At 35.0% G+C, this 14,562-nt stretch overlaps 1 protein-coding gene across 12 annotated transcripts in view; it reads right to left on the bottom strand.

Annotated features, from left to right (window-relative positions):
- The window catches only part of SPICE1 (spindle and centriole associated protein 1), a 58,809-nt gene that overhangs the window by 31,984 nt on the left and 12,263 nt on the right, over positions 1–14,562 (bottom strand). For all 12 annotated transcript variants that reach the window (XR_005989105.1, XM_041764270.1, XM_041764285.1 and 9 more), the window contains 4 exons: positions 13,068–13,211; positions 8,811–8,913; positions 7,893–7,999; positions 5,243–5,355 (listed from right to left, as the gene is read on the bottom strand). Coding sequence is in view for 11 of the 12 variants with exons in the window: in XM_041764270.1 (XP_041620204.1) it covers positions 5,243–5,355; positions 7,893–7,999; positions 8,811–8,913; positions 13,068–13,211 (467 nt within the window). In the remaining variant the exon portion in view is untranslated. The remainder of the gene's footprint in view (positions 1–5,242; positions 5,356–7,892; positions 8,000–8,810; positions 8,914–13,067; positions 13,212–14,562) is intronic.

Raw genomic sequence — 14,562 nt, 5'->3', positions numbered from 1 at the left:
GAAGGCATCACATGGAGAAGGAAAACTGTAATTATAGTATAATACACATAGTACAATAAAATAATATGACAAAGCTGTCATCAAACATATCAAGAATATTACAAGCTTACTTCACCAATTAAAAAAAAAAAAGATTTTCAAACTGGCTAAAAAGGCAAGATGCAACTCTATGTTGAATACAAAAGATAGACTCAGTACACAGTAATTCAGAAAAGCTAAAATAAAAGAATGAACAAAGATGAACCAGGCAATTAGAAACAAGAAGGCAGAGGTTTCATTCCTGATATCAAAAAAGTAGAACTGAAGCTAAAAGGTATTAAATGTGACAAAGGATACTTTATAATGCTAAAGCCATAATTCATAATGAAGAAACAATACTTATGGATATCCATGTACCAAAAAGCACACCAATCACCTATATAAGGATGGAGGTATTTAACTCCAAACAGAATCAAATATACTTAAACATCAAATGCAAAGAAAAATAGAAACACACTAACAGAGACTTTAATACACTCCTCTCAATATAAGATTGTGACAAAAATAAGTAAAGACACAGAAGTAAACATCATCAATGAAGTAGATACTATGGCTGTGCATATAGAACTTTATACCTTATTAATATAGAATAATCTTCTCAAGCACACAAAGGAACATTCACAAAAATTTAATCATATATTAGGTCACAAAGAAAACATGATTAAGTTCCACAAGTGGAAATATTATAAACCACACTCAATGTAATAAAACTAGAAATAAAAAAAAAAATGGGGCTCTTCTATCTGGAAACCTTTTTTAAAAAACCTTCTATTAAACACCTCTTAGGTAAAAGAAAAGATATAAAATGAAATTACCTAATTTCTAAAATAACAAAAGACTACATATTAGAATATATGTTACACATTTAATGCAGTAATGAGCATAAAATCAGAACCTTATTTTTTTTTTTTTATTTATGATAGTCACACAGAGAGAGAGAGAGAGAGAGGCAGAGACATAGGCAGAGGGAGAAGCAGGCTCCATGCACCAGGAGCCCGACGTGGGATTCGATCCCGGGTCTCCAGGATCGCGCCCTGGGCCAAAGGCAGGCGCTAAACCGCTGCGCCACCCAGGGATCCCAAAATCAGAACCTTAAACTTGTTTACCAATTAAAAATAAAGTACAAAAATAAATATATTAAATTTCCAAATGAAAAAGAAAGCATAGTATAAAAAGCAAAGTAAACAAAAAGCAAGCACAAAGAAGCACATAAAGATAAAAGTGAAAACTGTTAAGAAGAAATCAGAAAAACAGTAGCTCTAACTAGTAAATCAAAAGTCTGGTTCTTAAGAAAAAAAGTCTGGTTCTTTGAAAATTTAATAAGATAGAAAAACCACTAACTAACCTAATTTTTAAAAGGAGGACAGGGCAGCCTGGGTGGCTCAGCAGTTTAGCGCTACCTTCAGCCCAGGGCCTGATCCTGGAGACCTGGGATGGAGTCCCACGTCAGGCTCCCTGCATGGAGCCCGCTTATCCCTCTGCCTGTATCTCTGCCTCTCTCTCTCTGTCTCTCATGAATAAATAAACAAAGTCTTAAAAAAAGGGGGGGGGACAAAAAGAAATGAAGAGGGGGAGATAAACACTAAAGCAAGACGTTTTTTGGAAGTATAGAGATTATTTGCACACTCTATGGAAACACACTGATAAGCCTAAATTTTCCTAAGAAAATATAACTTACCAAAATTGACCTGAATAGAAACAGAAAGCTTAAATAATCCACTCTCCATTGAAGAAATAAAGTTATTATGACACTTCTCCACAAAAATGCACCATGTTCAAACAGTTTCCCAGGGGAATTCTACAAACATTTTGAAAAACAGATGGTCCCAATACTAGAAATTGTCCTAGGACTTAAACAATTAGAAAATCTTCCAGATGTTTCTCATGAAATCAAGTATAATATTGTTACCTCAACCTGATATTGTATATTAAAAGAACTATAGATAATATCATTTATGAATATTATTGAAAACATATTAAATAAAATATTAACAAACAACATCCAACACCACAATAATGAAAACAACACACAATAGCCAAGTGAAATTTATCTCAGGAATGCGAGAATAGTTCAATATTAGGAAATCCATAATCCAATGCACCATATTAATAGATCTAAGCAGGAAACTCATGTGATTATCTCCACAGATGCTGAAAAGGTCAACACTCCTTCCTGATTTTAAAGAAACTCAAAATAGGAATTGACAGATATTTCCTTAGCCTCGATTAAAAAAACAAAAACCAAAAAGAAAAACCCCCAGTTCTGAAGCCAGCACTTTACTTAAGAGGAAACATTGCTCATTTTCACAGATCAGGAACACAAAGATGTCCACTATTTCCACTACTTTTTTTTCTTCATTATTTCCATTTTCATTTAATACTGTCCTATAGCTACTACATTATACAAAAGAAACCAACTAGAAATATAAAATTTAGAAAATACATAGAACTATATCTATTAGCAGAAAACATGATGGAATACCTGGAAAACTCTAGAAAACCAATATGCTAACACCAAATCAACCAAGATTCAGTAAGGTAGCAGAATATCCAGATAACACAATGAAATCAATTGACTTCATAAACACAACTAGTTAGGTGTAATGGAAGAGAAGATCTCATTTAAAAGAATAACCCCCCAAAAAACCCACATTAAATACTTAGGAATAAACTTAACAAGAAATGAGCAAAATCCATATAAGAAAAACATTAAAACACTCTGCAAAAACAAAAATGTAGACTCCAACAAACGGAAAAACGTTGTTCTGGATAATAAAACCCAATATAATAAGATGTCAGTTCTATCTAGTTTAATTTATTAATAAAACAAAAATACCAATAAGCCTTTTTTATGAAGCTAGATATGTTGACAATAAAGTTCACGTGGAAAATAAACACGTAAAAATCATTACGAAAACTGAAATTAAAAAACAGCTATGAGGCAAGTCTATTCAAACACCACAAACTCTCTAAGTGAAACTGTGGTACTGGAACAATAACTCAACAGACAAGGTCAGTGGACTAGAATAGCAAATCCAGAAATAGATCCAAGTATACATGGTAACTTATGAACACACAAGCAGAATCTCAAATCAGCGGGGCAAGGACAATCTTTTTAATAAATAGCGTTGGGCAATTGGATAGCCATTTAGAAGAATATAAAAACTGGATTCCTATCTCATACCAAATAATAAGCTTTACCAAATATCAAAATAAACTCTACATGGATCAGAGAACTATATGTAAAAAATAAACTACAACACATATCAAAGAAAACAAGAGTGAATTCCTCTAAAACCAGTTTTAGGAAAGAATTTCAGAATATGATTCAAGATCCACATGCAAAAAGATGAACAATAAATTCAGATACACACACACACATACACATATATACACACACATATGTACATTTTAACCCCGAAATCTCACTTCTGGCAATTTACTCTTAATGTAAATATCTAATAATATAAAAATACATATGTACAGGCTATCCACTGAAGCATCTTTATAATTGAAAAATATTATAAACCACATAAAGGCTCAAGAACCTTTATGGGAATTGGAAAAGCATAGGCAGAGAAGAATGAAACTGGACCCCTATCTTATACCATTCACAAAAATTGACTGGAAATGTGTTAAAGACTTAACCATAAGACCTGACATGGTCAAAACTCCTAGAAAAAAAAAACAGGGGAAAAGCTTCTTCACATTGGTTCACAACACATTTTAGATCTGACACTAAAAGCACAAACAATAAAAGCAAAAATAAATAAGTGGAACTACTCAAACTAAAAGCTTTGCACAGCAAAAGAAATGGTCAACAAAAATGAAAAGGCAACCTACAGAAATGGGAGAAAATATCTGCAAATCATATATCTGATAAGAGGTTAATAACCAAAATATATAAACAACTCATATAACTCAATGGCAAGATAAAAAAAAATAATCTGATAAAAAAAAGTGGGGGGATTGGGGAGAGGTGGGCAGAGGAAGTGAAGAGACATTTTTCCAAAGAAGACATACAAGTAGCCAAAGGGTACATGAAAAGTCACTTAATATCACTAATCAAGGGAACTTGGGTGGCTCAGCAGGTCATGATCCCAGGGTCCTGGGATAGAGCTCTGCATCAGGCTCCCTGCTCAGCAGGGAGTCTGCTTCTCCCTCTCCCTCTGCCCCTCCCCCTTCCCACTGTCTCTCTATCTCAAATAAATAATAATAAAATCTTTTAAAAAAATCACTAATCATCAGGGAAATACAAATCAAAGCCATAATGAGATATCACCTCATAGAATGGCGGTCATCAAAAAAGTGGGAATGTGTTGGCGAGAATGTGGAGAAAAGGGAACCCTTGCACAATTGTTGGTGGGAACGTAAATTGGTATAGCCACTACGGAAAACAGCATGGAGATTCCTCAAAAAATTAAAATAACTCTCATATGACCCAACAACTTCACTTCTGGGTATATAACCAAAGGAAATGAAAATAGGACCTCAAAGAGATACTTGTACTCCCATGTTCATTGCAAGATTATTCACAATAACCAACATATGGGAATAACCTAAGTATCTGTCAAAAGATAAATGGATAAAGATATAGTGTGTGTGTATAAATACATACACAATAGAATGTTATTTGGCCATGAGAAAGAAGGAAATCTTATCATTTGTGACAACATAGATGCACCTTGATGGCATTATGCTAAGGAAAATAAGTCAGAGAAAAACAATACTGTATGACATCACTTAAGTATGGAATCTATAAAAGCTAAACTTGTAGAAACAGAGAATAGAGTGGTAGTTACTAGGGTCTGTAGGGTGGGGAAATGGGGAAATAGTATAAGCACAAGGGTACAAAGGTACAAGGGTACAAACCTCCAGGTATAAGGTGAATAACTTCATGCTGTACTTCATATACAGCATGGTGATTACAGCTAATAATATTTTATTATAGACTTGAAACCTAAGTGAGTAGATCATAAATGTTCTCACCGCAAAAAAAGAAATGGTAATTAGGTGATGTGATGGAGGTATTAGCTAATGCCATGATGGTAATCATATAAGTGTATCAAATCAACACATTGTACACCTTAAACTTACACAATATTGTATGTCGATTATGTCTCAATAAAGCTGGGAAGCAAAAGAAATGGCCTTGGAAAAAAGGGAGGCACTTTGGATATTTATGACATACATACATACATACCTGTCTACATTCATATTTGACTGAGAGTTTAGAGAGTTATCTGCTTCATTCTCACTTTCTTCTGACTGGCTATTAACAGTTCCTCCTTCATCATCATCTACTTCATTAAGAGCCTATCTCAACATAACAATAAAAATAAAAACACATGTTGGTTATATGTACATTCATCCTTTGTTTCTTTTTGTCATTATAACAGGAAGGTCCCTCCTTTTTTTTTTTTTTTTTTTAATTTATTTATGATAGTCACAGAGAGAGAGAGAGAGGCAGAGACACAGGCGGAGGGAGAAGCAGGCTCCATGCACCGGGAGCCTGATGTGGGATTCGATCCCGGGTCTCCAGGATCGCGCCCTGGGCCAAAGGCAGGCTGCGCCACCCAGGGATCCAAGGTCCCTCCTTCTAAGGCTAACATCCGCACAGGTGTTCTAGGACCTAAACCCTTTTACCTCCTTCTACTCTAGCAAGGGCCCCTTCTCTCTCCTGCATCTTCAACCTCTCTGTACTGGCTTTGACTCATCCACATTTAAATGTGAACCAATCTCTCATCTTATCCTCTCTTTCATCACCATACTACTTGAAAGAGTATTTCCCCACTTCTCATTTACTACATATGCCCTCCAACTTTGCCTCTGCCCTACCATTCCACTCAAAGTGCTGTCTACAAGGTCAACATTCTTTTTTGATTTTTCTTAAATCAAACAGGTATTTTTCAGTCTCTGCCTTCCTTTATCTCTGATTCATTGGACTTTAATGACCACTCCTTTCTTTTCTTCAAGATCTTCTTGATACATTCTTCCTTTTAACTGCCAAGTTACCATATTTCCCTGGTTTTTCTTCTATCCTTCTGATGCTTCCTTTCCAATTTCCTTTATTTGTTCTTTTCTTTCTACCCTTTTTTTTTTTAAAAAAAGATTTTATTTATTTATTCATGAGGCACATACAGAGAGAGAGAGAGAGGCAGAGACACAGGCAGAAGGAGAAGCAGGCTCCACGCAGGGATCCTGACGTGGGACTTGATCCTGGGTCCCCAGGATCACACCCTGGGCTGAAGGCGGCGTAAAACCACTGGGTCCCTGGGGCTGCCCTCTACCCTTTCTTAATATCTGATGGGACTCAAGGTCCTCCCTTTGGACCTTTTCTCCTCTCATCTGACTCCCTTCCTGAATGATTGTATCTAGTTCCAAAGCTGCAATTACAAGTCAAATGCTGTGAATTCCCAAATTTCTATCTTCACCCAGATCTCTCAGGAGTCCTAGACAATTATATCCAAATGCCTAAAAGATATTCCTAGTAGTCATCCTATACACATAAACTCAACATGTCCAAAACTGGTCATGTTTCCAAGCTTCTCCTATCATTCACCAGTCTTATCGCTCTCAAACCCATTTTCCACTCTACAGTTGATTTCATCATGACTCTACTCTTCCTAAAATCTTCTGGTGGCTCTCTTCTCTCTTTCTGGTTCCTTAGCCCTTTATTATCTAGCTACCCCCATCTCTCTAACTCCAGCTCTTCGCATTTCCCCATCCCCACAACAGAGACCATGATTATCTGAAAACTAACATTTTTAATAAGTGCCAAACAAAATGGCTTTTGGCTAGAGAGATGGCTAATGGCTTTTGGCTACTGAAAACATGTAACATTCTATTTAACTGCCTTTGTAAGCAGAAAACAGTATACTTAACATGTTTTTTTTAATGATTCTGGACCTTGTAATTCCCCAGGAATATCCTTCTCATTGATGATTCTCCTTTTTTTCTTAAGACATATAAATAATTTAGGAAATTGCATTAAATAGGTATTGAGTTCTTAATATTAAATTCTTTGAGCTTTTAAAAAATGTTTCCTATCTCAAAATTCTAAACATTTTGATTAAGAGTTTAATTAGGTTAGGATATAGCTAATTAACATTTTACTACTGTAATATAATTTTCCCATGTAACTGGTCAATAAATTCCAAGTTTCCTGGGGAGATACTTTGTAAACACACTATTAGAAGGGACTAACATTTATTTTATTTTTTTTTTTTTTGGGGACTAACATTTAATGAAGAACTAGTATTTGGAATTATACTACGCGCCTTACATTATTTACCTCCGCTGATCCTCATAACAACTATAGTAAGTATATTCTATTCCCATTTAACAACAACAAAAAAAACTCTGTGCCAATTCAGACACCTTAAGAAATCAACTCAAGATCCAAAGCTAATACTAACAGAATATAAACACACATCCACCTGACTTTAAAGTAGAAGTGAAAAATAAAAAATAAAAAAATAAAGTAGAAGTGAAAAGACTGTTTCCATTATGGCAGATGGAGCCTAGATTTGAATGCCATCTCTGATGCTAACTAGCTATGTGATCTTGGACAGGGCACTTAATTTTTCTGAACCTCAGTTTTTTTATCTGTTAAATGGAGGTAATGATAGTACCGACCTTGTAAATAAGTACTCAGTAAATGGTAGCTATTACTGTCCAGTCCTGTCTTGTTTGATACAAACATTACTCCCCAAAAGTGCAATATGCTTAAGAATAGTTTTGGCAACCATACTTGGTATTTGATGATATTTAAAGTTTTGAAATGTTTACCACAATACCTACATCAACTTAATTTCACCATAAGCATGATGGCTATGAGGACAGCATATTACCTGAGGCTCCATGACAGATTCACTAAGAATGGCCTGTGTGACAGGGTCTTGATTTACCACAATGGGACCCTGAGAGGAATCAGGAGCAATAGTTACATTTGGAAACCCTGCAGAAGGAAAAGAAATCATGATGATTTTACTTCATTTAGTTAAACTGACCTCACAGGCACTATACACTGCCATAGGTTTGTATTATCACATGAAAATCTTAAATAATAATAGCAGGTCACACCTACATAATGCTTACTGTATTCCAGGCACTGTTCTAAATGCTCTTACATATATTAAGTCATTTTACCCTCAGAAAATCTGATGAGGTTTTACTATTATTATTTCATAGATCAGCAAACTGAAACTCAGAGGCTTGAAGCAAATGGGCCAGAATCACACTAACAAATGGTTAAGCCAGAATTCAAACCTTAACTAAAAACTAATGATCTGTTTTCAGGGATTAAAGTAAACAATGGATTATATACACATTAAAATGAATAATGCTATGTACTTGACAAGAGGCAAAGTCTTTGTGAGAGAGAGATTGAAGTAGCTTTGGCCTTCAAATTAAGCTTCACTCAAGTTACATATAAATACAGATACTTTATATGGTAATACTAATAAACTGGAAATTAAGTCATATTTTAAATGACAAAATCTTACACATTGCACCACAAGATACACTAGTAAGTAATAACAATTCATCTTTGCTTAGCTTAGTAATTTGCAATAGTTAATATTCTTGGTGAAAAGCAAAGAAATCATAACGAATCTGTACCTAACAACTCCTGTACGCTATCCACTCTAGATTACTCACGCCGTAAGTAATGTGATGCCCAAAAAAAAGATTTAAATTTCTTGCAAATAGCCAGTTGTGGGCTATGGTTAATAAGAAAAAGAAGTTTTTGTTTGATTTAAATACTGTACCTGTGCGCCTACGGGGATAATCAACAAACAGATCTTTTGCTTCAGCAATCAAATGATCAGATTTTTCCAAAACATCCTGCATCTGGTATTGATCAGAAAGAATCTGGACATGTGTTAATAATAAAGATTATTATTCAAGAAAAAATCCATATATACTCTCAAATCACAAAGGAGAAGTCCATACATAGGCACACAGAATAAAAAAAACCATAGGCCACTATCTTCCTAAAATCCTTCAGTGGCAATATCCTTAAGTACCAGTAGATGGGGCTATTACAATAATTAGTAGATTTCATTCGCTTCCCTACAATCCAAGTATGAAATCTATTATTAAACTGTGACCCAGCATACGCACAAATGTAAATGTAAATGTATAACAAAATAAGAGCTTACTTAACCTAACTTTTTGAGAGCCACTCTGATATTTTCTTTTAGTTTCTATTCTATTTTTTAAAATAATGGCTACACCACACTAACTCAATTTCACAAGCCACTAAAGAGTTGTGATCCAGTTTGAAAAACACTGATTAAAGATATAAATCTCCAAGCCATAAACTCAGAGGTGTTTCAAACTTTAAAAGTGATTTCACAAAAAAAAAAGTGATTTCATAATCCACTAATGGATCATGATCAACAACTTAAGAGAATATGAAGTAAGAGGAGTTTTGGGGCCTCAAACAAAAAAGTGATGCTTGTCTGTTTACAAACAAGCTGGATTTTTATCCTAGAGGGAGGAGTGAGAACTCAAAAAATACCATTACAGTAGTGCCTCTGAGTAAGCACTTTTCAACTTAGAATTCAACATTCATAATTACAAGCAAGGAGACGCAGGCAAGTCAACTCTAGCCACCACCACCAGATGGCATTCTTAAATTGAAAGAAGTTTACAAAATTGGAAACTGCCCAGTTTCCAACATGGATTCAAAACAATAAAGCATCTGGCAACAAATGCTCTTACCAGAATCTCTAGCCCATGGAAACAAGTATATAATATGACCTCAGTTATTGTTTCAGGACACTGAGAAAAATAACAAGAGTCACATTCTGACTTCTTCCCTTTCTTCTGCTGTGGCCAATCAGGTTGGCTGGCTTAGTTGGTGAGAATCAAGTCTTGAATTTGTTCCTTCCACAAAGAGTAAGCTTTGGAATGATATAAGGCAAAGAGCACATTCGGAGCCAGAAGACTGGAATCCTAGGCCTAGTCAAGGGATACTAAGCAAAATCCAACCACCTTAATTTAGGTTTCTAATATGTAAATGAGGATACCACACCTTCTCCAACCTCAAAGAGGTGTTATAAGGATGTGGACACAATGAAAACCATTCTAGGGATATTTAAAATGTTGTTACAACTTAAATTATAGTATCCCACGAACCACATTTCTATCCCTGGTTAGCGATCCTCCAAGTACATGCAATTAAAGTTTATGCAAGAGAGTAAATGGAACATTATAATCTATCATTTAAACTAGAAAAATTACACACAGGATACTTCCTAATAGCAGTTTTGAGTTTACTATTAAAAAAAAAAAAATCACTGACCTTCCATCAAAATAAAGAGATAAAACTGACAGAAGCAGACTGCAGAGGAGTAATTTTATCATATCAAGACCTGATATCAATTACAATGAGGTCTCCAGGAAATCCACTGCCCTGTTGCACTTTGCCAGTCTCTGCCCAGCCCTCTTAAGGCAGATGGGTTGAGAGACCACAGATCAGTGTATTGGCTTTCTTTTGCACTCTCTAGATTTATTTATCACTCCTCTCTGATAAACCTCACCCTCTTGATAGGTAAACCAATCTCTGCAAGCCCATCTGTATACATTATTTCTCCGGATGGGTTCATGGAGTGCAAAGTCAAACTTATGAATACTGGTACACATCTTGAATTTGCAAAGGATCAGCCAAAGTCTCTTCAAAAACATTATGAAAAACTTTTTATCCTAGCACTTTTGTTCTCTGGTAATAAAAACCAGATAGAAATAGGAAATAACAGAGAAACTTGGGAAATTATTATACTTTCAGAATTTATAAAATCTTTATCAAATTTTCCCTCTCTCTGATTGAATTTGGACCCTCATTTGCCTGATTCCCATGACACGAACGCATCACACAGCAAATGATTATGCTAGCCAAAGAGCTTTTCTCTTAACTTTGTTCGCCTAGGAGTCCAGCTCTGGGGGATGGACTGGTAATAATAATACCAACTAAGTGAATATGCGCCCAAGGAGGCTTCTTCATTCAATCCCATCATATCCCTTAAGAGACATTACAGATTTAGTAACACTGAAATAATAGATGCAAATATCTTTGACACAGCAGTTCCACTTTTAAGAATTTATCCTACAAATATAGTTTTACATGTACTTAAAAACATATACAAGGATATTCGTTGTATTATTTACGGTGACAAGGCCGGTAACAATCTGTGGGTGACAGATCTGCTACCAATCTCCTTTCTTTTCATTTTCCTTTTAACAGAAGAATTCCCAAATAAGAGCCAAGTTCCTAGCTAGATTTCCTAACCATCATTCTAAGAAGAATGGTCATGTGATGAATTTCTGGACAGTGGGATATAAGCCAGAATTTCTGGGTGATATGTAAAAAGAGTAGCATGTTTTCTCTTTCCCTGTTCATGCTGGCTGGAATACAGCCGTAAGAAGCTGGAATAGCCATTCTCTACTCAGAGACAGAAGCCCTGGAATAAAAGACTCCAGAGACTGTACCAACCACCATTTACCACTGAACGGTTTCATAGAGAGAAATAGATTCCTATTTTGTTTAAACCACTATATCTTGGGGTCTTCTTTTTTTCCTGAGGCCTAAACTATACTCCAATACACTACCTAAACTGGTACAAATAAAGCGCTGGAAAAATAAATTGTGGTACATCTGTATATTAACTGGCCATTAAAAAGAAAAGGTAGATTTCTAAATACTGACACGGGATAACCTCCAAAATATATTGTTAATGGAAATACTTGCTCTTACTAACAGCAGAGGGTCTCAACCCAGGCAATGAATTAAAAGTACATAAAAACTGTCTGAAAAGTACCTAAGTGGGGCCACATCACAGATCTACTAAATCAGAATATCTGAGTATAGGTATTTTTGAGTCCAGATATGGTGATTTTTTTTTTTAAATGGACAATCTCAACACTGACTGAACGAATGTGCAGACTCCAGAGCTTGAGGAATGGCACTGGTGGGAAGGCAGAGAGACTTCATTCATCCTCTCTCACCACCCTCCTTCAATCCCTAATTCTACCACATCCATTCTCATATAAGCAATTCAGGACATGAGCAGGAGCCACTAGAGAAGGGAAACAAAAGCCCAGAGCCACCTCAAAGGGGCTGCCTTTTTTCCTGGTCACTAAGAATTATTACCTAATATTCAAATACGCATACCTTGTCCAAGATTACCAAAAGATACTTATCTGTAAAGAACCATAGTCTTTCAACCCCCCGGTCTTTTTACAAGTTCATGTAAACATTTATTCGGGAGATAAAATTCTTCCTGATGATATATAAGATTAGGACTTTTACATCTCACTAACAAGACTAACGAATTCCTCAAAGACAGAGTAATCTACAGCTGCAGTTAAAGATCACCCAGACAGGTGCCATAAGCAGCAATAATGAACAAGAAGCAACACTATAAAGTATATTTCCTTCACAATGATTTCATCCATAAAAGGTTTTTGCTGTAGTTTCCTCTTATTTGCCATATTATTTACTTCTATATATCTGATAACTTATCCAAATACCCTACATCTGGCAAAAGGTTAAGGTAAAGACAAGTGGCTTACTAACTAACTTGTTGGACAAGTACATTTTTTTTTTTGCAGAGTAATCAATCTAATAACACTGTGTGTGTGAACTGAGAAAAATAATTACAGCAGTTTATATATGTATATATGTATATGTGTGTGTGTGTGTGTGTACATATATGTATATATGTATATGTATACACTAATTATGTGCCAAGGACTATATTCGTGAGTTAGTATGTATCACTGAAATCTCATAACAATACAATCAGGCAAGTTTCATAAACAGTAACTTGCAGAGCAGGAATTCAAACCTCCAAACTAGACTTTAACCATCACTCTGCTCCTTTTTTCAGAGTCCATGTGTAGATCCATCATATAAGGACGCAGTCATAATACTAGAGTCTCTCCAATGTGAATCAAACTTGGGGGAAAAGAGAGAAAACTATTTTCTTCTCTAACCCTAAAGAAAATGCAGTTTAGCATACCTCCTTCATGATTGACAATCTCCTTCTCTCAAGATTAGAAACTTCTGGTTTCTGCTTCTTCCATTTTCTCCTCAAAGCTTTTTCTTGGAGTTCCCAGTGTACTAATGCTCTGTTCTTTGATTTGTGTATTTCATGACGACGGATCTGTACAAAAGAAAAAATATAAAAGAATGTTTCAGGAACAAAGAAGTTGCCTATTCAGATGGTGGGACCACCTAATTTAGTTCATCTTTTAAAAATTTCTTTCTGGTCCAAATGTGTATATTCATACATATTCATGACCAAAATTTTCAATCTTCTAAATTTTCAAAAGTGATAAAAAAAAAGAATTATCCTAGAACTAGTAAACCTAGCAAAAAGACAAAATGAAAAAATATTAATTTCTACTTCCTTTGTACAAGACTATCCAATAAAATGTTATTTTCCAAACTACAGACCAGGATTCATTTAATGGACAGTAAAATCAATCAGTGGGTCAAACCAACATTTTTAAAATAAAATAGAATATAGAATAGAAAATGTTAAGAGTAAATCATATATAAGGAAGTTAAGAATTATTCTGTTAAACTTTTCATTTACACATGTGTGTACATGTACAATTACATATACACACACACACACACACACACACACATACATACACCAACACATACACACTGAATACAATGTAAAAAGGCACAAAGCTCACTAACCCATCTGTGGCAAAAACACACCCATTTCATAGTACTCACATCACTACCAAAAACTAACAATGCAATATTTTTATAGCCCTGCAATGGCTACATTTGGAAGTGGGTCACTGGAAATGTATAACTCCAGAAAAGTGGAATTCCTGAAGGAGAAATAAGAGCCATAGTTTAAGAGCAGAGGAGAGAGGAGTTCACTGAGGTGGCTAAGGAATAGGAGCAGATATTGGCTTTACAAGCACTCTAGTATTCAGAACAATGAACATGAACAAAACCTATATGGCATCTGATAAAATATATTGCTGCGTTTTTACCATGTAAATATGAAATCAGTCCATTAAGAGACCAACAACCAAATACTGTGTAAGAATTCTGAACACAAAAAACAAATGAAGATGATATTTTTGAGATAACTGGGGTAGTGTGAATATAGACTGGGAATTAGGCAATATCAAAAAATTATTGTTACTTTTGTTAGGTGTGATAATGGCATCGTGGTTACATAAGAAAACGTATTTTTTAAAACGCAAACTGAATATGTTGGCACAAAATGCCATGTTATCTGGGATTTGCTTTAAAATGCATCAGTGAAGGAAGGAAAAGTTATGAAAAATGAAGCAACTATGGCAAAATTTATTAACTATTATATCTGGGTGAATAGTACATGGGAGATCTTTATACTATTGCCCCCATTTCCATGTAAATTTGAAACTTCTCGTAATAAAAAAATTTTAAATCAATAGGGCATCATTATTAACCTCAAAAATATTTAATGAGTATCTACCAGGATTAAGATTCCTAGGTCCACA

The sequence above is a fragment of the Vulpes lagopus genome, chromosome 1 (genome assembly GCF_018345385.1).
Source record: "Vulpes lagopus strain Blue_001 chromosome 1, ASM1834538v1, whole genome shotgun sequence".
NCBI lineage: Eukaryota > Metazoa > Chordata > Mammalia > Carnivora > Canidae > Vulpes > Vulpes lagopus.
Note: the sequence above shows the minus strand (reverse complement) of the source record. Positions and strands in the feature narration are given on the sequence as shown.